This window comes from Delphinapterus leucas, chromosome 1 (genome assembly GCF_059928025.1).
Source record: "Delphinapterus leucas isolate spDelLeu-1000000601 "Yukka" chromosome 1, BTC_Dleu_Yukka2, whole genome shotgun sequence".
Taxonomy (NCBI): domain Eukaryota; kingdom Metazoa; phylum Chordata; class Mammalia; order Artiodactyla; family Monodontidae; genus Delphinapterus; species Delphinapterus leucas.
The window spans coordinates 56,368,117-56,395,974 of record NC_143129.1 but is presented as its reverse complement, the minus strand read 5'-3'; the positions used below and the strand labels follow the sequence as shown (position 1 = coordinate 56,395,974).

At 47.2% G+C, this 27,858-nt stretch overlaps 1 protein-coding gene across 2 annotated transcripts; it reads left to right on the top strand.

Moving 5' to 3' along the window:
* Positions 1-18,179: 18,179 nt before the first annotated feature.
* LOC111165705 (protein FAM163A) lies at positions 18,180-27,109 on the top strand. 2 transcript variants are annotated; one of them, XM_022556591.3, is made up of 4 exons: positions 18,180-18,358; positions 22,047-22,067; positions 23,096-23,210; positions 23,817-27,109. In XM_022556591.3, the coding sequence occupies exons 3-4, from the start codon at positions 23,118-23,120 to the stop codon at positions 24,225-24,227; spliced, it is 504 nt and encodes a 167-aa protein (XP_022412299.1). In that variant the 5' UTR covers positions 18,180-18,358; positions 22,047-22,067; positions 23,096-23,117; the 3' UTR covers positions 24,228-27,109. The 2 variants fall into 2 exon arrangements, with proteins under 2 accessions (XP_022412299.1, XP_089766729.1); XM_089910603.1 differs by having other exon boundaries at positions 22,047-23,210.
* The last annotated feature ends 749 nt before the right edge of the window (positions 27,110-27,858 follow it).

Here is a 27,858-nt window from a genome sequence, read left to right as displayed (position 1 = left end):
ACACCTCCAGTTATGATTGGCGTTGGTCTCACTGCCCCGAGTCACTAGACTACTCTGTCTCAGCAGCTTCTCACTTCTAAAAAGTGCTCCTTTCTTTTGAGTGAAAGTCCATCTTCCTGTTCCGGAAATAACATTTAGTAGTACTAACTGAAGGCTTACTCTGCCAAGTAATAGGGTGCTGAGGTCAATGAGCTTTGGTGTCACATAGACCAGGATCCAAGTCCTGACTCTGCCGCTTACTAGATGTGTGCTTCGGGCAAGTTTCTTAATCTCTCTCACGTTCAGTTCCTTCATTTGTGAAATGGAAATAATAATTCCCACTTCAAAGGATCGTCATGGTTAATAAATATCTATGATCGACACTATTCATTCCTTTTTTTAAGGTAAAATTGACGTATAACATTATATTAGTTTCAGGTGTACAACATAATGATTCCATGTCTGTATACATTGTGAAATGATCACCACAATAAGTCTGGTTAACATCCGTTACCACACATAGCTAGTGGGAACCTGCTGTACAGCTCAGGGGGCTCAGCTCGGTGCTCTCTGGTGGCCTAGATGGGTGGGATGGGGGAAGGTGGGAGGGAAGTCCAAGAGGGAGGGGATATATGTATACATATAGCTGATTCACTTCGTTGTACAGCAGAAACTAACACAACATTGTAAAGCAACTATACCCCAATTAAAAAATCCACTCTCTCTTAGCAACTTTTGAATATGCAATACAGTATTATTAACTGGTAGTCACCATGCTGTATGTTACATCCCCACAACTTATTTATTTTGTAACTGGAAGTATGTACCTTTTAACCACCTTTCCTCATTTCTCCCACCCCCCAACCCCCTGCCACTGGCAACCACCAGTCTGTTCAGTATCCAGCCTTGGTATCTTAATAGAAGGTCCAGTCCCAGTGAGGAGGGACATAGTTAGTGCCAATAAATAGTGGCTTGCTTGTTATTGTTGCCTAGGTGCTCTTACACTTTTCCTCATGGGTAAGAAATTGGCATTCGACCTAGAAGGCCAGAGAAGCAGTCTGCAACACCACTTACTAGTTGTGTGACCTTAGATGAGTCACCTGTTCTCTCTGAGCCTCATTTACCTCATCAACGAAATGGAGTTGATGATGACTCCATCACCTCACAGAGCTCTTATATTAAAAAGCTCCTACCCAGTCATTTTTCAGTTTTTCATTCTGTAAACATGCATGAAAGGTCTACTCTGTATTAGGTGCTGAAATAGGAAAGTGTGCCCCAGCTGCTGCCCTCAAGGGCCCTACACTCTAGTGAATGAGACAAAGAGATAATAATAATTTTTTAAAAAAGAATACAGTGTGATAAATGCTGGCAGCCTGATGGAGGGGACAGTTGGGTCTGTCTCGGCAAGGTTTCATGGAGGAAGTTGCGCTTGAAAGAGGTGGAGGCAGTGGGGAGGGGAATATTATGAAAAAGAAAGCATGGAGTCACATCATTTAATGGAGCAGAAATACAGCACAAAAATAAGTCTTTCTTTTATGAGACAGGTCTTCAGATATTTGACAAAAGTTATCATAGCCTCTCCTCCCATCCTTTCTCCAACATCTTCTCTTACACAAGCTCAACAAGCCCAGTTTCTTCAACCATTGTTCACTTGATTGGCTGTGAACGTGGTCCATTCCCTATATGCTCCAATGGCAGGGAATACTTAAAGGTCTACATATATCACATAATCACCATAACCAGTTTATTAGCTATAGAACAATTAAAACCTTATTTTAAAGCCATTTATACTTTCCAAAATTCCAGGAGTCTGTAAGCTACACTACAAATCAGGAGGTTCATCATCTATTCACATAGTGGTATATGGATGGACATAGAAAAAGCATGTGTGTGAAGAGAGTATAAGGCATATAGAAAAGAGGAAAAGAATGTGTACACGCTCATGCAGAGATTATGTGGACTGCTGGCTTAATGCTATTAGGAGACAATGAAAACCTCAGTTCTAGATGGTGTCTTATTAAATCTCAAGGGATCTTGGTGGAATAGGTCAGAGACTAGGTCAGGTGTCATTTTTAAACTCTCTTAGGCTCAAAGGTCTCAGAATTGGCTTTGATGGAACTGGGTGCTTTTCCATGATTGTAACTTAAAAGGAAAAGCAAAATGAACAGAAGGAAAGTTCCCCTGGAAGGAAACAACAGCCCAGCCACAGGAGCTGGAGGCCCTGCTGCTGTCTTAAATATCACACTGGGCATCGGGCAGATGACAGAGCCCCACCACAAGCTAGGTGGCTCTTGTTGGCCCCAGGCTGTCTGACTTAACATGGGTGTTCATTCTCACTGTTGAATATGGGGCATTATTTGTGTAAATGAAGTCCCCTTTAAAGCCCCATCTCTGGGTGAAAAGAGCCTGGTCCTTGAAGGATAGCTGGAGGGGTACACTGGCACCAGTCCTGTCCGTTTCATTCACGGTGGCCACAGCCAGCATCTCTCAAGGTAGCAGGAGGCCATTGCGGGACAAGATCTACCTAGGAAACTAGCTGTCCTTGCTCACACTCTCAGCCATCTTCTGCTTCTGCCTACCCCATTGGTAGTACTGTAACTGCCTGCTCAGCCTGTCAGTTCGGGGCCTTGTCCTTGCTGTGGCCTACTAGGGAATTAAAGGAGGGAAGACACCTGGTTTCCATCATGAAAGAATTAGAGCCTTGGGCAGTGGTTCTCACACTTCACTGTAAAAGGAAATACTTGAAATGAGGGTGACTATCCTGGTTTATGCCAGTTGTCCCAGCATAGTTATTAATAGTGCCCCCTTTTACTCAGAAGCGTTCCAGTTTGGGCCATAAATTGAACAATCACCCTACTTAAATTCAGATAACCAGACCTCACCCGCAGAGAGTCTGGTTTACTAGGTCTAGGGGTTACCAGGAATCTGGATTTTAAACTAGCATACTCAGTGTTTCTGTCGCATGCTTTAAGAAATTCTCATAGTGAGGTAAAAGTGAGTAGAAACAGAAAGAAACTATAAAAACAGCCAGAAGACAATTAACAAAATGGCAACAAGTACATATTTATCAATAATTACTTTAAATGTAAATGGACTAAATTCTCCACTCAAAAGACATGGAATGGCTGAATAATTTTTTAAAAACAAGACTCATCTATATGCTACCTCACTTTAGATGTGAGGACACACACAGACTTAAAGTGAAGGAATGGAAAAAGATATTCCATGCAACTGGGAAACCAAAGAAAGCTGCAGTAGCTATACTTATATCAGACAAAATAGACTTTAAAACAAGACTATAATAAGAGACAAGGGCATTTATGACAGACATAATGATGTAGGGTCAATCCAACAGGTTGGTATAACATTTGTAAATATTTATACACCCAACATAGGAATAACTGTTATATAAAGCAGGTATTAACTGACCTAAAGGGAGAAATAGACAGCAATACAATAGGAGCCGGGGACTTTAATACCCCGACTTACATCAATGGATAGATCATCCAGACAGAAAATCAATACGAAAACATCAGCTTTAAACAACATGTTAGAACAGTTGGGACTTAACAGATGAACTTTCCACCCAAAAGCAATAGAATACACATTCTTCTCAAGTGCACATGGAACATTTTCCAAGATAGGTCATGTTAGACTACAAAACAAGTCTTAATAAATTTAAGATGATTGAAATCATATCAAGCATATTTTCCTACCACAATGGTATGAAATGAGAGATTAATTACAGAAGTAAAACTGGAAAACTCATAAACATATGGCATTTAGACAGCATGCTACTGAACAACCAATGGGTCAAAGAAGAAACCAAAAGATAAATTAAAAAATTACCTTGACACAAATGAAAATGTAAATGTAACATACCCAAATTTGTGGGATGCAGCAAAAGCAGTTCTAAGAGGGAAGTTTATAGCAATAAATGCCTACCTCAAGAAACAAGAAAAGTCTCAAACAGTGAAGGCTTACACCTCAAGGACCTAAAAAAAGGAACAAATAAAGCCTAAAGTTAGTAGAAGGGGGGAAATAACAAAGATTAGAGCAGAAATAAATGAAACAGTGACTAAAGAGGTAATAGAAAAGATCAATGAAACTGAGAGTTGGTTCTTTGAAAGAAATCAAGAAAATTGACAAACCTTTAGCTAGATTCACAAAGAAAAAAAGAGAGAGGACTCAAATAAAATCAGAAATGAAAGAGGAGATGTTACAACTGATACCACAGAAATACAAAGGATTGTAAGAGACCACTGTGAAATTATATGCCAACAAATTGGATGACCTAGAAGAAATGGATAAATTCCTAGAAACATACAACCTACCAAGACTGAATCATGATGAAATAGAAAATCTGAACAGACTAATTGCTAGTAAGAAGATTGAACCAGTAATCAAAAACCTCCAAACAAACAAAAGCCCAGACCAGACAGCTTCATTGGTGAATTCTTCCAGTCAAAGAAGAATTGGTACCAATCCTCTTCAAACTCTTCCAAAAAAAAAAAAAGAGGAAGGAACTCTCCCATACTCATTTTATGAGGCCATCATTACCCGTATACCCAAACCAGACAAGAATGCCACGAGAAAAAAAATTACAGGCCCTATCCCTAATGAATATAGATGTCCTCAACAAAATATTGACAGACTGAATTCAACATTTAAAGGATTTAATTAAAGTACATTAAAAGGATTATACACCATGATCAAGTGGGATTTCAGAGATGCAAGGATAGTTCCAACATCTGCAAATCAGTCAATTAAGGATTAACAAAATTAAGGATAAAAATCATATGATCACGATCTCAATAGGTGCAGAACATCTGACAGTCTTCACCATCCATTTATGATTTAAAACTCTCAACAAAGCAAGTACAGAGGGCACATACCTGAACATAATAAAAGGCCATATATGGCAAGCCCACAGCTAACATCATACTCAACGGTGTAAAGTTGAGATCCTTTCCTCTAAGATCAGGAACAAGATAAGAATGCCCATTCTTGCCACTTTTATTCAACATAGTATTGGAAGTCCTAGCCAGAGCAATTTGGTAAGAAAAAGAAATATAAGGCATCCAAATTGGAAGGGAAGAAGTAAAGCTCTCACTGTCTGCAGATGACATGATATTATATATAGAAAACCCTAAAGATTCCATCAATAAAAAAAAAACTGTTAGAACTAATACATGAATTCAGTAAAGTTGTAGGAGGCAAAATCAATACACAAAAATCTGTTGTGCTTCTGTACACTAATAACAAACTATCCGAAAGAGATATGAAGAAAACAATCTCATTTATAATTGCTTCAAAAAGAATAAAATACTTAGAAATAAATTTAACCAAGGAGGTGAAAGACCTGTATATTAAAAACTACAAGACATTAATGAAAAAATTGAAGACACAAATAAATGGAAAGATATTTCATGCTCATAGAATGGAAGAATTAATATTGTTAATATGTCCATACTACCCAAAGTAATCTACAGATTCAGTGCAATCCCTATCAAAATTCCAGCAGCATTTTTCACAGAAATAGAACAATCTTAAAATTTATATGGGGGCTTCCCTGGTGGTGCAGTGGTTGAGAGTCCGCCTGCCGATGCAGAGGACACGGGTTCGTGCCCTGGTCCGGGAAGATCCCACGTGCCGCGGAGTGGCTGGGCCCGTGAGCCATGGCCACTGAGCCTGCACGTCCGGAGCCTGTGCTCTGCAACGGGAGAGGCCACAACAGTGAGAGGCCCGTGTACCGCAAAAAAAAAAAAAAAAAAAATCCTCCTGATCCCCCTGGGTCAGAGACCCAGGTGCAGGCTGTGCCTTGGCCTAGGCTGGGGCTTATGTTGGCTGGTCCCAGAGGGGCTACTTACTAGGAACATTTTGAGAAACTGTTTATCATTTATGTTTCCTACCAAATCCCTATCTTCTTTGTGTCTTTCTGTTTAGGAAGTTCATAAATGCTAATCTCTCTCTTTTCAACTTTACCTAAATTGGCATCCTCCCATCTCTGAGAATTACTGGCAATTCCTACCGATCATTTTTCTTTGGACAAGTCATCCTCCTTTATGATGATAACCCTTGAAAGAACAGGAAAAGTTGCCTGTGGGCTCAGTCTCTTCAAGGTGTCTTATTTAAAGAAACTCAAATCCAATATGCAAAACATATGTGGAAAGCAATTTAAACCTTTATTGAAGATTTTGGGGAAGTCCCAATGGGATAAATTTCATTCATAATATACAAAAAAACTTAAAAAGTCTCTTTCCCATTTCCATCTCTCCCAATATCTCACGCACACAACAGCCACCTCGAGTCTACTCCTCCCTGCAGTCTCTCCAGAATGTTTTTCAAGTACCTTTCATGCCAGCTCTTGAACTTCTCCTTTTCTCCTTTCATTGTCTAAGTGTATTCAGGTCAGGTCATATCAGTTCAAACAGCATGGTATCTCCCAACTTATCTTTTATTCTCCCCAGTCCAGGACATGAGCTGGTAGGCAGAGTTTAGCAGAAAGCAGAGGATATAAACATTATATGTTTCCCTATTACACAATATGTTTTCCTATTGCACCAAAAAGTGTAAAGTTGCTTTTTTAACCTGTTTTTTGAGAAAGCATGGCTTATCTGGATCAGCCTAATAGTGGAGGCTTCCCTGATGGGTAATCTGGCCACATGCAGTTTTCACCCAGTTCAGCCCTCAGGGGCCAGTGGATGAAATGGGACTCCTGTCTCCATCTTCGCTTCTGGGGGGCAGTTGGAAGCTCAATTTAGAATCAGCACAAGCCTCCCCACCGCATCTACAGGGTGCAAAGTGAGAGATTCAGCTGGAAGAGCCATCACAGGCCCCTCCCATGGCCAGAGAAATTAGAGCATGTAATTCAGAGAGAATTACGATTCATGGAGATACAACTACTGTTGGCTTAGTTTTGCTCCCTCTGGACGACAATATGTTGATAAGTCAAGTAGGTCAGTTTTTAGAAAAGTTTAACTTGGAACTTCATGAAGACACCCAAGGGATTAGTTGAGAATTAGCAAACCCAGGATGTGGAATAGGAACCATATATATTGTGGGATGCAGTTGACTTGAGTGTGTGTGTGTGCGTCAACTATTAAGAATAGGAGGCATATTTGGATGTGAATTTCCCATTCTGCTCACTAAGCCCATGGGGTTCTGCCAGGAGCTCTCCCGTGGTTTTCGTGGAGTCCCGCGCCCACCTGCACAAGTAGCAAAAGGTCTGCTGCCTGCATCACTTCATCACCTGCAAATGGACTTTTGAGAGTCCTCCTCAGGGCCCTCTTGCCCATTTTAGAATGTTTTCATTGAAGTGACTAAGGATCTTGAATAAATCCTGCTGCAATTGTTAAGGCCCCCAAACCCTGTAGCTGCCTCGTCACACCCTCATCCTGCCCTCAGCCTGGTTCCATCAGACCCGACTGGCAGGATGAATGGACCAGGTCTCTGGGCTGGAGGACAGGAGAGGAGGCAGCTCAGTAGTGCTTCCCACACCTCCCTGTACCACATGGGTTGACAGTTTTCCAATCTTCCTGCTACATTTGTTTGTGTCCTGTGAGATTTGCCTTAGATTTGGTCTAAATTTTCCTTGGTCTACTTTTATCCCATTACTTCAAATCCTGTCCCCTTGGAGCACATTGAGCAAGCCTCTCCCTTCCTGCTACTCTGAGTTAGATGACTCTAGGGTCCTGTGACCAGTCCCTCACAGGCTAGCTCCCTCTGGCCCACTCATTAGCCTAATGCCTTGCCCTTCCTTATCTCCATCTGGCCTCAGAAATCAAACTCTCTGTCCCTTCAGTGGCCTGGGTTCTCTTATTCGTATCTCTTCCAGTCTCCTGACATCTTGCCAGCAAGGAGAAACAAACCCCATAGATGCTTCTGCCTTTCCTAACAAGCCCGTTCAGTAGTCATCAGGCTGGAGGCCTGCTGCCTGGGGATCTTGGAACACCTTCCAAACAATAGTAGAGATCAAATGGAGAGAAATCCAAGCGTGTGGTGCAGAGCAATGCACCTTGTGGAAAGGAAAAGTGAACCCCTTCCCAACACACAGGCCATGGTGCCCCTGAGCCTCCTGCAAATGGTCAGGTCAGGAAATAGAACGTGGAGTCAGAACTGGGGTGGAACAGAGATGGGACCCATGGCACAGGGCACATATTCCCTGCAGAGCTAGAACTATGCTAGTCATGGAAGAATGGTGTGCGCAGGGTGGCCCAGCTCTTCCCAAAATAGCTGTGTGACCTTGGCCAAGCCACTTGGCCTTTCTGAACTTTTTGCTTTCTGTGAAATAAGAGAAATCAAAAAACTGCCATGCCTGAACATCAAACAAGATGAACATAAGAAAACTATCAGCAGTAATGAACGTTGTTTTGAAAGGCCAAAACGGAAAGAGAGCCAAGTCCAAGGTGAACAAAGCCCTTGATACTTTTACTGGCTTCTGCACCTGTCTTTCTGAAGCAGAGAGAACAGATCCATGATCAGGAACCCTGACCCCAAGAGCTGCAGGGACAAGTATCATCTGCAGAAAATAGCCCACACCCATCTAAAATGACACATAATTAAGTCCCTCCGGGCCCTCTAGACTATAAGCACAGTGGGAGTTGGCAGGCAGAGAGCTCAGGGAAGGCTGAGAGGTGGGGCAGGTGGGGCTGGAGGTGCCGTGAGATGCTCTGTGGCAGGGGCGGTGGGCAGTGGGCAGTGGGGATGAGCCGGGGGAGTGGCGAGGAAGACCTCCCACAAACCTGGCATGTGTCTATTCACTAGTCTCTTTGTTTGACAAGCATGTATTGAGCATCTACTACATTCTAGGGCTGGGGATTCGCTGGCAGACACAAAGCAGCGTGCTTACTGGGTTTTAGATCAAAGTCACACCCCCTCCCCAGCCTGAGGGGCCCATAGCCAGGTTCTTAGGCTCTGAAGGTTTGAGGGCTCCTACACACATGCACCCACTGTTCTTCCATGATCGGCATGGTTTTTATTGGGGGACCACACAGGGCAGCCCATCTTTGGGACACCCTTGTCAGGGAGGAGGTGAGCTCAGCCTCACCTCTGACAGAGGCATCAAGGACACAGGCAGCACCTCTGGGGTGACGCTGGGCTTTGAGGAGCAGGGCTGTCTCCTCTTTGCTGTTTCTCTGCAGCAGATACTCGCTGATAACTCCGAGCACTGGATGAGCAGCTCTTCCTGCCCCAGGGAGTTTGCAGGCTCACGCACTGTGTTAGCCTGATGGGGACTGCAGAGTCACCCCCAGGCCTTCCATCTGGGGGTCCTGGGACCGGAGGACGGACTGTGCCCACTACTGTTTACTAGTCTCCCAACCTGTGAGCTCCTTGAGAGCGCTCTGCCTGTTCATCTTTGTGTCCCTGGAGCAGAGCTCAACGCCAGGCACTTACTTAGTGCTCAGTAAATAGCAGATAAAGAGTAAGTGAGGGGAATAGCACAGTTTCCACGAGTATCATGCTGAGACAACAAGGTCCCAGCCAGAACGCTAGTCACGGTCATGATCAGGGGCCTTAGGGACACATTTAATCTGAGAGCTAGGTCTAGGCTAGAACAAAAGAGGCATGACCATCTATTTTCACATGCAATACCTCAGGCATAACTCATATATCAGCTGGGATCATGTGTTCTAAGGATCTAGATCGGACTTGCTCTAACCTCTGTTCCAGGGCTCATAGGAAGCCAGAATCTGTCCCAAGGGCCATCGTTCTCACGGTGACCTCTGGCTCTAAACTGCACACACCGAATTAGTTCCTGTGTCATCTGCGTTCCACGGATATGCACCCAGGTCTGAGCTCAGTGCCTTCACTGGATTGCCACAAACAAGAAAAATATCCCTCACATTTGTGAGTTACCAACAGTTTGCGAAGACAATACAAAAAACTTAGAGACCTCCCAAATCTTAAAAGGCTTTCTCTCAAACTAACTGCTGGGGTTTTATCTGGCCAAGAGGCTCAGCAGGGTCCCCCAGTCTGGGCCATTCTTTCTGGCTCCTCTCTCTTCCTCACGCTGCCCTCCCTGCTCTTCCTGCCACCCTACACCCCAATAAATTCTTCTCACTCTCTTACACCGAGTGGTCCAGCTCTTACCAGGGTCTACTCCCCAAACTTGGCATAGCCAATTCATCAAGGGATGAATGAGCACAAAGGGCCATCTCTCCTGTTAGCAGCACAGAGGACTTCAGGGACCCTGAGTCCTTGGAACAACACCCACCCTCCTTATAAGGCTGCAGCATTTTAAATAACCACACCCTTTCCCATAATCCTCACCCCGTAAGGGAAGATATATCATTTACCTTCATTTTGTAGATGAACCTCAAGGAGATCATTCATTGTCCAAAATCGCCCAAGCAATGAGCGTAGAAAACAGAATTTAAACCAAAATCTTGGGACTCTTAGCCTTGTGCTCTTTCCACTACATGCAGCAGGTGAGACCAGAATGGAAGGCTGTGTGTTGGGACAGCACTCTGCATGCAAAGCAGCTTCCCCACTTGACCTGCCATCCCACTGTCTAGAATGTGCAGAACACCAGGCATTGGGAATGGGGCTTTATGAAGACACAAGATTCCAAGTCTGTGCCCTCAAATGGTCAGGAATTTAAGAAGAAAGCAAAATACAGCCACTTGACACCAGTGTGTCAACAATACAGTTACCTGAGAACAAATAGGAAGGTCAAATAGAAATGCGCAGCATTAAGTCAATCATGGAAGGCCTCCTGGGGGTGGTGAGAGACCCCTTCTTTCTTTTTTGAGTTGGACCTCAGACATAGAAGGTTAAGTTAATTATACTCCTCAGTGTTACTTCTCAGATAGTCCACATTATTTATCATCATTGGTCTTGGCAAGGCCCCTCTCCTCTATTATTTATTTTTTTCTCTTTTATTCTTATTCCTGTTCTCATTTTCCTCCTCCCACAGTCAGCCATTCTAGCATATTTAATGTGTATACATTTTGGGGTATGTGTTTTCGGCTTTGTTTTGTTTATCGAGGTATAATTGACATATAACAGTGTATTAATTTCAGGTGTACCACATAGTGGTTCCGTATTTGTATACATTGCAAAATGATCGTCACAGTAAGTCTAGTTATCATCCGTCACCACACGTAGTTGCCAAAAAATGTTTCTCTTGTGATGATAACTTTTCAGATCTACTCTCGCAGCAACTTTCAAATATACAACAGAGTATTGTTAACTATAGTCGCCATGCTGTACATTACTTCTCCATGACTTACTTATTTTATAACTGGAAGTTTGCATCTTTTGACCCCCTTCGCCCATTTCTCCCACCTCCACTCCCACCCCCACCCCTACCTCTGGCAACCACCAACCTGTTCTCTGTATCTATGCACTTGGGGGGTTTTTGTCTTTGTTGTTTTTGTTTTGGTATGTGTTCTTGAAAATGTAAATTGTTGGTCTGCGTGCCTGTATTTTAAATTTATATAAGCAGTATTATACATCTTTATACATCTAATTCTGGGGTTTTTTTTTTTCACTTAGCCTTCTGCTAAGATTTATACTTGTTGCTCTGTGTTACTGTGGTCCACTTGGTCCATGGCTTTCAGCAGTTGCATTATCCTCTGAGGTGTGCCTCTACCTGACTTTACCCCTCCACTCTCTAGTGATGATCACTGAGCCTGCTTCTAATTCCCTGCCACCATAAAACACAGTGATGAACGTCTCCACACATGGCCCCTTATGAATATATTGAGAAATTTGGGGGATACAGACCCAGGAGCAGAGTTGCTGCTTCATGGGGTCTGAACTTAATGTGACCAAGTAGTGCCAGGTCTCTCCCTCAACAGTTGTCGTAACTACACTCCACCAGCAGTGCCCTTAAATTCCCACATCTGCTCCAACACGTGACATTATCCAGCATCCTAATTTTTGCCAGTCTACCAGTGTAGAGTCATAGCTCACTGTGGTTTCAATTTGCGTTTCCCAGATTACTAATGAGTTTGGGCATCTCTTCATTTTCTTGTTAGCTTTTTGGATTACCTTTTTTATAAACCACCTGTCTATTACCCATTATTATATTGAGGGTCTCTTTTTTTCCCTTGATGATTTGCAGAGGTTCCTTGTATCTCTTAGGCCTCTTCTCAAACAGCACGGGCCTCTCTTTGCTGCTGTAGTACCTCATCTGGAGCAAAGGAACCGATCTGACCACCAACTCTTCCCACCCTCATCCCCGGGGTCAGGGCTTGGTGATGGCCATAGGTACAGTCAGAGTGAAAAGAGCCCCTTCCTCTGATTCCCTCTGCCAGCCATGCCTGAGCATTGATGTCCGACGAGACAGGGAACAAGGAAAAAAACTGTTCCTCTTCTCCGGGGCTGCTAACCTGCTGTGTCAATTTCATGAGTTAATAAATGACTGGAGAAGGCTTAATTGCATCGGAAGAAATTGAGATCAGCCGGTGCTTAGGCCCCACTCAATTAACTTGTGCTCCTAAGGGGGCCAAGCAGGGTGCAGGGGGTAGCCAATCGTTAATTACATGTGCTAGGGCCAGCTACAGCAGGCGTTCTGCCACTGTTGGTCCAGGCAGTGAGGGAGGTGACCCTGCCTCTGGGTGCTGAAGTCACTGAGGGCAGGGGCCCTTCAGAGAGAACATAGACCCCTGGTCTTATGGGGAATGGGAAACCCATTTCCAACACATTCTATCAGGGTGGATTTTAATGCTCCCCCAGCCCCATTCTTCCCCTAGAAGAATGGCCTTAAGGTTCCGCATCCTGACCTCTTTATTGGCTCCAACCCACCCAGACACACCATGTACTTTTGGTTCTCCTTGCACTCCCTTCCTCCTCCTTCTGGCCTGCTTGGCCCGAGGACACAGAATCCAGAGCCAGCCTTGTTATGGGCAGCAGAGGATGCCACAAACTCTGCAGGGTCACCCGCCTCCCCTGCTGCCTCCAGCCTGAAATCCTCCCAAAGACCTTCATTCCTGCATCATTTCCCGAAAGGGCCAGATAGTAAGACTCAAACCTGTTAAAGACACAGATTCTGGGCCCCTCCCCTGGAGATGCTGCTTCAGTAGGTCTGGAGTCTCTGCTTTAACATGTGGCTCAGGTGATTGTTACCATCAAGCCAATTTGAGAAACCCTATTTCAGGGGACACCTTAGCTCCTGGGGAGACAAGTGCAGATGTTCTAGGAGGAGAGACAGCATCCTAATGGCAAGGCCCTGGACTGGGGCCAGGAGGCTTTGCTCCCAGCACCTCTCCAGCTCCATCTCTATCTTGCTGTGTGTGGTTAAGCAAGTCACTTGTCCTCTCTGAACTTGGTTTCTTCATCTAGAAAAGTAAAGATATTGGGCCAGATCTCTTAGAGTCCTTCTATTTCCACAGACCATTTTTGTGTAAGTAACTGGTTTGTTAAACAAGCATATTGCCTGGTTTATGCTCAAAAAGCAACTTTGATTTTTTTTTCTTCTAGTATCCCTTTATTTTTTAATTTTAATTTTTTTTAGTATACCCCTCCATTTATTTAGTAACCTTTAAAAGTCTTTATAGGCTCGGTGCTTTGTGACCGCCTGGAGGGGTGGGATAGGGAGCGTGGGAGGGAGGGAGACGCAAGAAGGAAGAGATATGGGAACATATGTGTATGTATAACTGATTCACTTTGTTATAAAGCAGAAACTAGCACACCATTGTAAAGCAATTATACCCCAATAAAGGTGTTAAAAAAAAAAGTCTTTATAAAAATAAAATTTTATAGATTTCTACATAAAGTCTCTGTATAGCTTGTGTTATGTATATACCTAGGACCTAATAATTTTATCATCATTTTATATGTCTTTAAAATTACATTTTCTTACTGTTTTTTGCTAGTGAAAAATGATAATAAGATGACTTAGAATATTTCTTCTTTTTCTGTTATTGGAATGCTTTGTGTAAGATAGAATGATTTCTTTATTAAATGTTTGGTAGGTGTTTCTGGTGAAGCCCTCTGGGCCTAGGTGTTTTCTTTTCTCTTTTTCTTCTTTTTTGAAAGTCAATTTTTGATGATTTGATTCTTCACATTATGTTTCAAGTAATTTACTTCTTGAGGAGGTGTTAGTAGGTTACATTATTCCATAAATGCATTCATTTCATCTGTATTTTTAGATTATTGGCATAAGGTTGTTTTTAATACCCTTTAGTTTCCTTATGTTTGCAGCATATGTGGTAATATCCATTTTCATTTCTCCTAGTCTGTAGTTGTGTTTTCCCTCACTTTTATTGATCAGAATTTCACTGAAGGTCTATCACTTTATTTTTTAAAATTTTTTATTGACATATAGTTGATTTACAATGTTGTGTTAGCTTCTGCTGTACACCAAAGTTATACATACACACATATCCACTCTTTTTTTTAAAAAATAAATTTATTTATTTTGGCTGCGTTGGGTTTTGTTGCTGGGTGCGGGCTTTCTCTAGTTGCGGCGAGCGGGGGCTACTCTACATTGCGGTGCGCGGGCTTCTCATTGCGGTGGCTTCTCTTGTTGTAGAGCATGGGCTCTAGGCATGTGGGCTTCAGTAGTTGTGGCACACGGGCGCAGTTGCTCCACGGCATGTGGGATCTTCCCGGACCGGGGCTCAAACCTGTGTCCCCTGCATTGGCAGGCGGATTCTTAACCACTGTGCCACCAGGGAAGTCCTGTCCACTCTTTTTTAGATTCTTTTCCCATATAGGTCATTACAGAGTATGGAGGAAAGTTCCCTGTGCTATACAGTAGGTCCTTATTAGTTACCTATTTTATATATAGTAATGTGTATATGTCAATCCCAAATCTCCCAATTTATCCTCTCCCCCATCCCCTGGTGACCATAAGTTTGTTTTCTACATTTGTGACTCTACTTCTGTTTTATAAATAAGTTCATTTGTACCATTTTTTTTAAGATTCCACATATAAGTGATATCATATGATATTTGTCTTTCTATGTCTGACTGACTTCACTCAATATGACAATCTCTATGTTCATCCATGTTGCTGCAAATGGCATTATTTTGTTCTTTTTTATGGCTGAGTAATATTCCATTGTATGTATGTACCACATCTTCTTTATCCATTCCTGTGTTGATGGACATTTAGGTTGCTTCCATGACCTGGCTATTGTAAATAGTGCTGCAGTGAATATTGGGGTGCATGTATCTTTTTGAATTATGGTTTTCTCCAGGTATATGCCCAGGAGTGGGATTGCTGGGTCATATGGTAGTTCTGTTTTTAATGTTTTAAGGAACCTCCATACTGTTCTCCATAGTGGCTGTACCAATTTACATTCTACCAACAGTGTAGGAGGGTTTCCTTTTCTCAGCACCATCTCCAGCATTTATTGTTTGTAAATTTTTTGATGATGGCTATTCTGACCGGTGTGAGGTGATATCTCATTGTAGTTTTGATTTGCATTTCTCTAATAATTAGTGATGTTGAGCATCTTATCATGTGCTTTTTGGCCATCTGTATGTCTTCTTTGGAGAAATGTCTATTTAGATCTTCCACCCATTTTTTTATTGGGTTTTTTTTAATATATATTGAGCTGCATGAGCTGTTTGTATATTTTGGAGATTAATCCCTTGTTGGTCAATTCATTTGCAAATATTTTCTCCCATTCTGTGGGTTGTCTTTTCATTTTGTTTATGTTTTGCTTTGCTGTGCAAAAGCTTTTACTTAGGTCCCATTTGTTTATTTTTGTTTTTATTTTCATTACTGTAGGAGGTGGATCAAAAAAGATCTTTCTGCACTTTATGTCAAAGAGTGTTCTGCCTATGTTTTCCTCTAAGAGTTTTATAGTAGCCAGCCTTACATTTAGATCTTTAATCCGTTTTGAGTTTATTTTTGTGTATGGTGTTAGGGAGTGTTTTAATTTCATTCTTTTACATGTAGCTGTCCAGTTTTCCCAGCACCACTTATTGAAGAGACTGTTTTTTCTCCACTGTATAGTCTTGACTCCTTTGTCATAGATTAGATGACCATAGGTGCATGGGTTTATCTCTGGACTTTCTATCCTGTTCCATTGATCTATATTTCTGTTTTTGTGCAAGTACCATACTGTTTTGATTACTGTAGCTTTGTAGTATAGTCTGAAGTCAGGGCGCCTGATTCCTCCAGCTCCATTTTTCTTCCTCAAGATTGCTTTGGCTGTTTGGGGTCTTTCATGTTTCCATACAAATTGTAAAATTTTTTGTTCTAATTCTGTGAAAAATGCTATTGGTAATTTGATAGGGATTGCATTCAATCTGTAGATTGCTTGGGTAGTATAGTCATTTTCACAATATTGGTTCTTCCAATCAAGGACATGGTATATCTCTCCATGTGTTTTTGTCATCTTTTATTTCTTTCATCAGTATCCTACAGTTTTCTAAGTACAGGTCTTTTGTCTCCTTAGGTAGGTTTATTCCTAGGTACTTTATTCTTTTTGAGGCAATGGTAAATGGGATTGTTTCCTTAATTTCTCTTTCTGATCTTTTGTTGTTAGTGTATAGGAATGCGAGAGATTTCTGTGTATTAATTTTGTATCCTGCAACTTTACCGAATTTATTGATGAGCTCTAGTAGTTTTCTGCTAGCATTTTTAGAATTTTCTATGTATAGTATCATGTCATTTGCAGTCAGTGACAGTTTTACTTCTTCTTTTCCAGTTAGGATTCCTTTTATTTCTTTTTCTTCTCTGATTGCCATGGCTAGGGCTTCCAAAACTATGTTGAATAAAAGTGGCGAGGGTGGACATCCTTGTCTTGTTCCTGATCTTAGAGGAAATGCTTTCAGTTTTTCACCATTGAGAATGATGTTTGCTGTGGGTTTGTCATATATGGCCTTTATTATGTTGAGATATGTTCCCTCTATGCCCACTTTCTGGAGAGTTTTTATCATAAATGGGTGTTGAATTTTGTCGAAAGCTTTTTCTGAATCTATTGAGATGATCATATGGTTTTTATTCTTCAATTTGTTAATGTGGTGTATCACATTGATTGATTTACATATATTGAAGAATCCTTGCATCCCTGGAATAAATCCCACTTGATCATGATGTATGATCGAAGTATCCCTTTACTTTAAAATGTATTTAGTGAGAGAAATCTGCCCCTGCCCCTAGATTAAAACTTGTGCCAGCCGCATTGCTTTTTAAAAAATTTATTTATTTTTGGCTGCATTGGGTCTTCGTTGCTGCATGTGGGCTTTCTCTAGTTGCGGCGAGCAGGGACTACTCTTCGTTGCAGTGTGTGGGCTTCTCATTGCGGTGGCTTCTTTGTTGCAGAGCACGGGCTCTAGGCACACAGGCTTCAGTAGTTGTGGCTCATGGGCTCAGTAGTTATGGCTCACGGGCTCAGTAGTTGTGGCTCGCGGGCTGTAGAGCACAGGTTCAGTAGTTGTGGTGCCAGTCCTTGAGGCATGAAAATGTCTGTCCTTTGACCTCCAGCTTCTGGCTGAGGCAGAGAACCTGGAAGTGGTTGGCCCTGTCCTTGTGGAAGGTGGCTCAGTGCATCCCGTTAATGGTTGAGTTCCCTCCCCAGTACAAATACACCCAGTGGGGCACGTCCTTCTCAGGACAGTGAGCAGGGGCCCGGCGTCACCACCAGGGGGTGTCCTTCCCTCCTCCACCCCACCCTCACCCCTTTCTCAGTGTAAGGCCTAGACGCTCCATGTTGAGTGGGTAAAGAATTTTGGCTTGAAGGGACCCCCTCAGTAATTAGACTACACTGGGTTCCTCAATAGGGTCTCACCTCCCCCTCCTCCATCAGCACATCGGCGTGAACTTACCCATCCAACTGTCTGGTTGGTGGGTTGGCCTGAGGAAGTCGGGATATTGGAGTAAGAGAAAGGAGTGATCAGCTCTGGGCACTGGGAATACGGACAGGCCCAGGAAAGAATGGGGAAGGAGATGGGAAAGAGGTGTGTGGGGCCAGAGAGAGGGGGATCGGCCATGCAGCCAACAAGGACACGTCCGCCAGGGAACAGGTCAGCATTCTCCAGTGGAGTATGAAAGAGGCAGCTGGACCCCCTTCCGCCATTGAGCCTTGCTTCCCAGAGCAGGGAGAGGCTCTTGTCTTGATGGTGCATTGGGCAAGCGTTCCGGACAGCGACACTGAGGGAGGGAAACAAGGACGGGATACGATGTGGCCTTAGAGGCCTGACCTCAGGTTCTTAGGCTCAGGGACCTCAGACCAAGGCAGCCGTGGAGGTCAGGAAACAAACCCCCTTGGGGATGTCCACTCCAGAGTCTTGGGGTCACAACCAGGTGCCAGCGTGTGCCCGTCTGTCCTCTCAGCCTCCCTTTCCAGCTCTCACTGACCTTCCCCTCTCTTCTCTGTCAGGGACTGACACCCTTGGCCATGACGTGCCCCCAGCTGCTGTCTGCTCAGGCACAGCCTGCGTGACTGGGCCGTCGCTGCTCCAGCTGTTTCACGTAAGTGTGAGGCACAGGAGAAGGTGCCCGGATGCTGGGTAGAGAGAGGTGTTGGTGGAGAGGGAGCTCCTGAAAGTCCTGGTCACAGAGGGCGGGCCCCGGGGGTCTGCAGTTGGCAACAGGTTTGTCCTTGTTGGCTGTCTTCAGCCCCTGAGTTAGTCGCTACTGGATCCATTCTGTCCAGAGCTCCTAGGCCCTGTGAGGGAACGTAGGGACCTTGTTCTCAAGGCCTCAGGAAATTAATCAGGCAACTGGTGTGACAGAAACTCCACAGCACTGGCCCTTGGGTCCTGACTCAGACACTTGCTATTGTATGACTTTAGGCAAATCGTATAAAGGTCTGGCTTTCCCTCCTGTGAGTGGCGTTTTTGTATGGTTCAAAGGAGGTGTGTTAGTTACCTTTCGCTGTATAACAAACTACCACAATTTAGCAGCTTGCAAGAACACACGTCGATTATCTCACAGTTTCTGTGAGTTAGGAATCCAAGCATCGCCAGCTGGTTCACCGTTTCAGGGTTGGTCATGAGGTTGCATTCAAGGTGTCCACTGGGATTACAGTTTAATCTGAAAGCTCAACTGGGGAGGGATTCACTTCCACTCTCACTTAAGTGGTCGTTCGGTTCCTTTTGGGCCATTGGATTGATAGCTTTAACACCCTGCTGTCCATTGGACTGAGGGCCAGAGGCCATCCTCAGTTCCTTGCTACAACATGGGCCTCACCAGAATCCAACTTGCTGCATCAAAACCAGCCAGGGCGAGAGAATCCAACTTGCTGCATCAAAACCAGCCAGGGCGAGAGCTGGCTCACAAGAGGGAAGTCAGAATCTTTGAGAATCTACTCACAGAGTGACATCCCGTCCCCTTTGCTGTATTCTGTTAGTTAGAGGCAGGTCACAGGTGGCACCCGTCCTCAAGGGGAGGGGAGTACACAAGGCATGACTGCCAGGGGAGAGGCTCATTTGGGGCCATCTTAGAACCTGCCCATCATAAATGGGGACAGAAATGGAAACACGTTGTAAACTGTACAGTGAATGCTGTTTAGATTCAGGGAGTTATTGTGATCATCTGCATCTAGTTGCAAAGAGAAAATAAGCACCCCTGAAACCATAGAGAGCCACTGGGTGTGGGAATTTAAATGCTAAGTTGCACCAACAGGACTGGGCCCTCTGGGAAGCTGGCTGGGACCTGGCTAGTTGACCACATGCACTTCACATGTGCCTTCTTGATTTTTTATGACTGTCAGGCCAGACTTAAGCGATCACAGAATGTCTGGGCCTTCCTTCTCCCCACAAATAGCCATGTTTGAAGGATATCTTAGAGGCTACAAGGGGCCCTCACATACATGAATCTTTTTCCTGAGTTTTTTTGGTAATCTCTCTTTTACCGTGAGAAAGAAGGTCAGTTTCCAAGATGGGATGTCCGCTAAGCGGCACAGTTGGGCCCTGAATGGGCCTTCAGCCCTGTGGCTCTGCCTGCACTTCAGTGCTCCCCATTTCCAGACCACTTCTGCTGTGCAGTCTTCATGGTACTGAAAGAGGGAGGCCAGGCATGGAAGGCAAAGGAGGGAGGGCACTGTTCTTGTATGGCTTCATAATTCCCCGTTCTCTAAAACAGCCTGGACACATCCCAGGGGACTAGGCCAAGACTTTCAGTAGAGTGGACCACTGCTGCCTCCTCCAACTTCAGGTCATAGGCCTCTCTGTCTCCTGAGCAGCCCTCAGGGGTGAGCATGCAGGGGGAAGCAGGGGAGGGTGGAGTGGTGTGGCTGTGATGGTGTGTAAGTCCTCCCAAGGCTGAGGTTCACCTGCCCGCCCCCAGCAAATACCCCAGTGAACCCTGAAGCATGGCTCACCGTGCATTTGGGCAAAGTCAAATTGGTCTTGAACAAGGATGCTCTGGTCTGCATATCAGATGTGAGCGGAGAGATACAACTTGCTGCCCTCTGGTGGCAGATCCTAGTCATTACTGCCAGGCCTGTGAAAGAAACGCTGTATGGTGAGATGATTACCAAACTTTTAAGTACCCGCTATGCTGCAGGAGGATAGGCTACAGTATAAGATGCAACTCCTGATCCCAGAGGACTCATAATTTAGCACAGGAGTCAAGATGTTCCCACATGAAAGTTGACAAGCATCATACCAAGACAGGATTTGAAAAGTGGCACCTGGAAAGGCGTTACAGAAGAATTCCAGCCGGAGAGAGTGCATCACCATGAGGCAGTCAGGGAAGGCTTCTCAGAGCCTTGAAGGATGGGCAGAATTTAAATAGATGGAGACAGTGAGAGCATGCTCTCCCCTACCGAAACCCTTCAGGAACCCCCACTGTCTTAAAGAGAGTTAAATCCTAATTCCTTGCCTGCCTTACAGCCTCTCCAGCTTCATTCCTACCCCCAGCCTTCCCACATTCCTTACAGTTCCCAGAGCCTCTGTGTTCTTTCACTCTCCTGGACCGTGCATTCCGTCCTCTCCACCTGGTCTACTGGACAAGCCCCCATTCAGCCTTTAGGAGTCAGCTCAAATATAACATGTTCCATGGAACTTTTCCCCAAGTGGTTAGCTGCCCCCTCCTCTGTGTGCCCACAGCCCCTGGTCTGTGCATCTCTGGTTCATAAGGTATATTAAGTGTCTTTTCATCACTTGGCTATAAACTTCTTAAGAACTGAGACTACCTGATGGGCAGAGGATTCATGCAGGGGGGACAGTGGGCGGTGAGGAAGAAAAGATAATTGGTGGTGAGCATGCAGGGAAGTGGGAGAGGGCAAAGCCTCTGAAGCTCAGTCTAAAAGTCTGCGCCCAGATAAATGTGTCCTGCAGGCAGTGTGGTGCCACAAAGTCTCCAGAGGAAGAGGGGTGCAGGGGCATGACGAAGGGCTAACTGTGGGTGATGTGAAGGGTACTCAGAGACAAAACCAGCGAGATCTGTTAGGAAACCTTTGCACCAGTGCAGGTATGCGGTGCAGAGTCATAATTGGTGTGAAGAACAGAAGACTGGAAGAAACCAAAGAAGAATTTGAGGATTTGAAAGTCTGGGCATCTAGGGGAACACGCCACAGCTTTGTCAAACTCTAATATGCAAATAATCACCCGGGACCTTGTTAAAACGCAGGTTCTGACTCATTAGGCCTGTGGTGGGGCCTGAGATGCAGGTGCTGCCAGGCTGTGGTCCACAGACCGCCCTGTGAGCACTTTGAGTGATTTAGAAGCGGAGCCAGGTGCACACAGGGCTCCAGGAGCACAATGGTGAGGAGCAGATGGTGTCTGGGTGAAGACAGGTGCCCCTTCCCCAGGTGAGCACAGCAGGGCGCCCGGCTTCCTGAGCAGCTGGCGTTCCAGCCCTCACTTACCCTTCGAGTAACCAACAGCCTGCAAAACCCTTTGTGGCAGCCCTGGTGGAACCACTAACAGAGGGGTTGGAGACGGGGAGCCCACTTGGAGAGAGGGCGATGACAGCCTGTCATGATTGGGTTCGAGGTGCCAGTGTGGGCATCTGAGGGACAAGTCTGTCCACTAAGCAGTTGGAGACACAGCTGGAGCTGCAGATTTGGGACCTCTAGGCCTGTTGATGATAGAGCCCATGGTGAGAGAGCAGGGTGAGGTGAGGTGGAGCTCAGGGATTAATCTAACCCTTGGGGCCTTTTTCAGGCTAACACTCTTCTAACAACATCTCCGTCCCTTTCATTGTCTTGCAGGTCACCGTTCCCTTTATGAACGTAAGTGCTTACGGTCATTCTGTCCTCAAGATGCCAAGTCTCCTCACACGTTCCTGCTCCGTTGACACAGCCCACCTTGGTCCCCGTGTGCCTTGGGGGTCGGGAATCCCCGTTCAGTGGCCTGAAAGGGGATTCGGCCCTCAGACAGCCTCATGTCCGGAGCGCGCCTCCACCTGTTAGCCCCCATTAGCAGGACCCGTCTGGCCAGCCTCGCCCCAACCTTCCAGGGGCCAGAATGTGCCTGCCGTCTCCCTCTGAGCTCGCTTTGCCCTTGTTTTCCCCAAGAATTGGAAAGAGAGGAGATACGCCCCTCAAATGAGTTAGAGCCAGGGTGGAACTTCTGAGATTCAGACCCTGTCCCCTCCACCTGGGTCAAGGGCTCAGGGACCGTCAGCTCTTGTGCCCCAGAGGGCAGTGGTTAAGAGCATGGCCACCGGGGTGAACCAGGCTGGGTGGACTCCCAGCCACATCAGTCAAAGCCCCAGTTCATCGTGAGTGAAATAAGGATAATCAAGAACTATCTCAAAAGGTTATTTTTTTTTCAAAAGGTTATTTTGAGGGTTAACTGAGATAACCAGGGGAGTACTTATTAACACAGTGCCTCACACAGACTAAGGCCTCAGTGAACAGAAGTTTTTATTCTCTGTGTCTTGGCCCCGTGGGGTAGGGGAAGGGGTGAGGGTTAAGCCTGATGTGAACAGAGGGGAGAGGGGAGAGGAGAGGGAGAAGAGAATTAAAGCAGAAAGACAGCAAGAACCTTTGAAACTGGATGGAAACAGGGAGCAGAATCACACCTTCAGTTAGCTCTGTGCCGCCTCTCTTCCCTTCCGCAGCTATAAGCCCCCCAGGTTAGGCTGGCCCAGGCCACAGCTACACTCTGTCTTCAGGAAGCCCCTGGTGTTCCAGTGCCCAGGGCCCTCCCTGCTCTCGGGTCCCCCATGCCTTCAGCTGAGAAAGTTCCAGGAGGGCTCCCGGCCCCATGCCCAGGAGGGCAGCTGCCCCTCACCTCTCCGCACACATCTTTGCAGAGTTTGATGGGGCGTCGGGCGGATGACAGCGGGAACGGTTGTGATCACTGGCGGAATCCTAGCTACGGTCATTCTCCTCTGCATCATTGCCGTCCTGTGCTACTGTAGGCTCCAGGTCAGTCCCCTGGGCCTGTGGCCAGAGGCCACCAGCAAACCACGTCCCCAACATGGGGGCAGAACCTGGAGGCCCACTGCGGGTGGGACAAGGCCCAAAGCCGTGGAATGTGGGAGGCGTAAGTCAAGGGGGCTGGGAGTTGGGGGGCTGTCAGAAGGGAGCTATGTTCCCCTCACGCCCTGCACACTTCGGGCACCCAAGAGAGTGAGCTGGGAAAATACCGGGTCACTGTGTTGTGTCTCCCGCGCGTCTGAGATTTCTGGAGTGCTGGGAAGGGCACCATGTGGGGAGACTCTGAAAGCAGCTCTCCGCACCCCAGCCTGTGCTTAGTAGGATCTGTATGTCCCTCCCTCTCTGCCTCCCCGCTCTCTCAGCCTCCACCTGAAGTCAATGCACTAGGAAGTAGGGGGAGGAAGAGGGAAGGAACTGGTCTTGCAGGGCTGGGAGGACATCGCTGTGGACCGTGGGCCTCTGGTGTTGAGTTTTCTCTCCGGGGCCAACCAAGCGCCTGGCGTGGGGTCCTCAGCGGAGCAGGGCCGTGGGCACCTGTGCCCAGCCAGAGAGGGGCATTCAGCCCTCAGGCAGCCCTCCCCACTCTCCCCTCAGTATTACTGCTGCAAGAGGAGCAGAGCCGAGGATGCACGCGAGGAGGAGGAGGAGGATCATGACCTGCCCGCGCACCGCAGAGGCCCCACCTGCAATGCCTGCAGCTCCCAGGCCCTGGACGGCCGAGGCGGCCTGGCGCCTCCCACCAGAGAGCCCTGCGGCCAGCCGTGCGGGGTGGCGGCCAGCCACTGCACTGCCTGCTCCCTATACAGCTCTCCCTTTTACATACGGACGGCTGACATGCTGCCCAACGGGGGCGGAGGCGAGAGGCTCTCCTTTGCTCCCACATACTACAAGGAGGGGGGACCCCCATCCCTCCAACTGGCAGCGCCCCAGAGTTACCCGGTGACGTGGCCAGGCTCTGGCCGTGAGGCCTTCACCAATCCAAGGGCTATTAGTACAGACGTGTAACCCCTTCCACCCCTGCCATGCATCAGCGCTGCTGCCCCAGCAGGAGCAATGGGGACAGCGGACGACACCCCCCAGCACGGCCCACAAGGACGGTCTCAGTTTTCCTGGCTTTCCTTTTCCCACAGTGGAGGGCTCACCCGGATTCAGGCTATTGACGGCATTAAGAACCAGGGCAGGGCCTGGCCCCGCGGTCCACAGGTGGCGGCCTGACAGGTCGTGTTGGCAGCTTAGACAGTTTCTCTGTTGGGACTGTCCTGTGGCCAGTGCCAGCACTGCCACCACCCTCTCACTTCCCTCAGTCCCCTGGCTTTGCCGGACCAGGGGAAAGCTGAGCAAAGGCTCTGGGGGTCTCCGGAGTCCTTGGGGGATGGAAGGAGAAAGGGGGGTGTGTAGGGCAAAGGGAGAGGCCAGAGCTGAGGCATTGGCAGAACTCAAGAAGGGAGAGGAAGGGGTTAAAGGGACTCTTCAGGACCTGCTTGCTGAAATGAATCCAAGAGCTAGTTCACAATCTAGTTTTGCACTTCGCCTGTTCTAGAGACTGCATTCCCTGTAGCTGTGCCAACACGGATATTGCTTCCTGAACACGTCACATCTGCATCTGCCTCTGTCTTCACAGAACACGTCGACTGGACTTTAAAGGCTGTGGCATAAGGTTATTTGTGAGGAATGCACCCAAAATGGATGTCTAGCCTTGTCCCCCACAAATCCTCTTTCTCTGCCTTGGGAACCAGCTGCCCTGGCTGGAGAACCTTTTGCAAGTTTTGTTACTAGAGTTTGAGTAGCTTAGCAAAGGAAAGCCTGCTGATGGTCTTGGGGCCCCGGTCCGCCATGCTGAGCACTGTGCGTGGATGCAGCCCTGCGAGGACGTGTGCATTCCCAGGTGTGTGCACATGGGCCTGTCACCAACAGTGCACACCAGGACTTTGCCACCTGTAGGAGCTGCAGGGCGGAAGGGTCTCTGATGTACCAACTAGAAACAAAAATCCGACTCCAGACAGCAGGAGCGAAAGGTGATCAAGGTGGCGGCCAATCCCCACGGCAGCCAGCTGGCTGGTACAGGAAGAGCCTGTGGAGTCTCCCCTGGGATAATGCTGCCGCGTGGAAGCCACGGAAGCCCCTCCAGAGACCTGGTGTTCTCCCTAGGCATCCAGCCACGAGGCCACAGAGCAGGACCCCTTCGTTTCACCACGGATGGCAGCCCTCGCTCTGAGGATGGGAGGGATTTGACTTAGCAATCAGGTTCCATGCTGGCTGCCCTCCCTCCGCTGACCCACCCCCCAGTCACAGGACAGGGGCCTGTTTATTGCTGTGTCACTCTAGCCCCAGTCCAACTCCCAGTTGTAACTCAGCTGTGGCCTTACGTGGCTTGAGTGAATGCATCTGATGAGTTTCCCAGTTGCCTCTGCAGTGAGGGGTGGCTGTCCCCCCACCTCCTAAGGGCATTAGGATGCTGCAGAGCGTGGGGCAGGGAGGGAGCTGGCCCCTCTGCTGAAATCTTGATTTTTGCATTTGCGACAGGGAGGGTGAAGCTGGGGAAGGGGAAGAGAATTCGCCGCACCTTTTGCATCACTCTGGGCACTTGTCACCTTGCATCTCAACCTGTAATCGAGGATCACAGGGTTGAGAATCAGAGGAGCTCTAGGACCAGTCTCTTGTCTCCTCTGAGATTCCATTTACTCCAGGGAAATGAGACTTGCGCAGGTGGACTCTGAGGACCCTTTAATGCTCCATGAAGCCAGCACTCCCTGAAAAGTTCTGCCAGCCAGACCACTCTTTCTTGCCGCAGTCCTGGCAGGCGCTGGATGCACTTGCCAACTGCCTGATCCTGTGTGCAGGGATGTGTGTTAATGCATGAAAGACCACAGTAAAACACAGGGTTCGCAGGCAAAACCATTTGAATCGTCAGTGGAAAGCAGACATGTTTGACTGTCCTACTGAGTGACCTCAAATGATAACATTTCTCTGCTACCAGGAGACAGCTCTAGGTGGGGTAATGAGCTCTGTTTCAGAGGCGGGAGGGACCAGCTGAGGACGACAGCTTTTCATGCCCATCCCATTGCCAGCCCTTACTGGGCTAAGCACGCCCCCTTGACGCTAGCTGCTGGGCCTGGGCATCCTCGCCGCTTCCTGACGACCAGCCCCAGTGCCTTGCTTGCCGCCCTGGGATTCCACGGTCACACAACCACAGCAGGGGCTGCCCCTCCTCACCCAGAAGTTCCAGTACCACCCGCCTTGGGAGAAATCAAGACCCAGTCAACTCTCACCTGCTTCTTGGCCCTGATCTGTTGGGGTCCCTGAGTGAAAAGCATCTCATGCAATCCCGTCTCCTCCTAGAGCTTTCCCAGCCTAAATCAACCCACATATCAAAATCTGAGTTTGGGGCATTGGAGAGATGGTGGCCGCGGCCCTCGCCACACAGCCGCACGCTGCTCAGGGCACAGGCTCAAGGTTGCCTGCCCGCCTCCCTGCAGCCACAAGGGCCTTGCCTGAGGAAGAGGAAGCTCACCCCACTCAACCACACTGTACTTTTTAGCTGCCGAGTCTGTGCTCTGGGACACTATGTGGACACTTTTCAAACTGCACCCTAAACAGGAAGAGGAGAGGCAGGGGACACCCTGCTCTCTCCGCCTTTTCACTCCACCCCCACTTCACTGCTCCTGCTACAGATTTCTTGCCCTGCATCTTTGATAACTTGGAGTCACAGCTAAGTGAATGTCAAAATAAAGGAGGAATTGGACATAGAAATCCCACAGGGTCCTCCATTCTTTACCTGGGGAAGGGGCAGCTGGGCATGGATTTAAGAGTGAAAGACCCTTCTCATCGCCCAGAATGTCCTTTTTCAACACTGAGATCTACCAGCTTCCTCTCCCTTCCTGCTTCCCTCTGCCATGTCCACCCCGACACCGTGTCCTCTACCTGACACCCCCATCCCTTTCCTTGCCTCAGTCGGAGCTCTCATCCAGGAAGGATGTGTCATTTGTTGGGAAAGGGGATTGAAGGGTAGCCACGGCTGTCCCTGAGGCGGAAGGAGCTCAGTCAATGATGCGGAGCCCTGGGGAGCAACCTGCCTCCACTCCACCCTCACTGTCCAGGCCCCTGGGGTCCTACCTGTAATTCGGGTCAAGGTCCCCTCTCTAAAGTCGGAGGAGGCCTCTGGGTGTCTCAGGGTGCCCAGCACACAGCACCGTCCAGCCCCTCGTCTCCCAGCCACAGCTGGTTGTGCTGAGCACCACAGGAATCAGGGAGGGAAGAGCTGCTGGGTCACAAAGCCTCCTCTTTCCCTGTGACCTAACATCCCAGCAATCTAGTCCTGGTGGTCAGAGGGTGGATTTTTGTGTTAGACTTCACTTTGAACTCTGGTTCCACCACTTACCATGTGACTTTAGGAAACTTTTTGGACCTCTCTGTGTCTCAGTTGCCTCATCTGTACAATTGGGCTCACGATGCCTACCTTATTCCATTGCTGTGAAAATTACGTGAGCCTGGCGCACACGGTAGCCATTGTCGTTAGTAGGATTTGGTGGGGACTCAAGTCTGAGCTGTGGAGGCAGCTGGGATTGCTCAGGCATCAGGGTGGAAGCCTCCTGGGGGCTCTTTTTCATCTCTCCCCCAAGCCTTCCAGAACCTCTCC

Bases quoted from the DNA above. Each gene is read 5' to 3' on its own strand.
- LOC111165705 (XM_022556591.3), top strand. From the start codon at position 23,118: ATGACAGCGGGAACGGTTGTGATCACTGGCGGAATCCTAGCTACGGTC. The intron at 23,211-23,816 runs GTCAGTCCCCTG...CTCTCCCCTCAG, and splicing joins TGTGCTACTGTAGGCTCCAG to TATTACTGCTGCAAGAGGAG.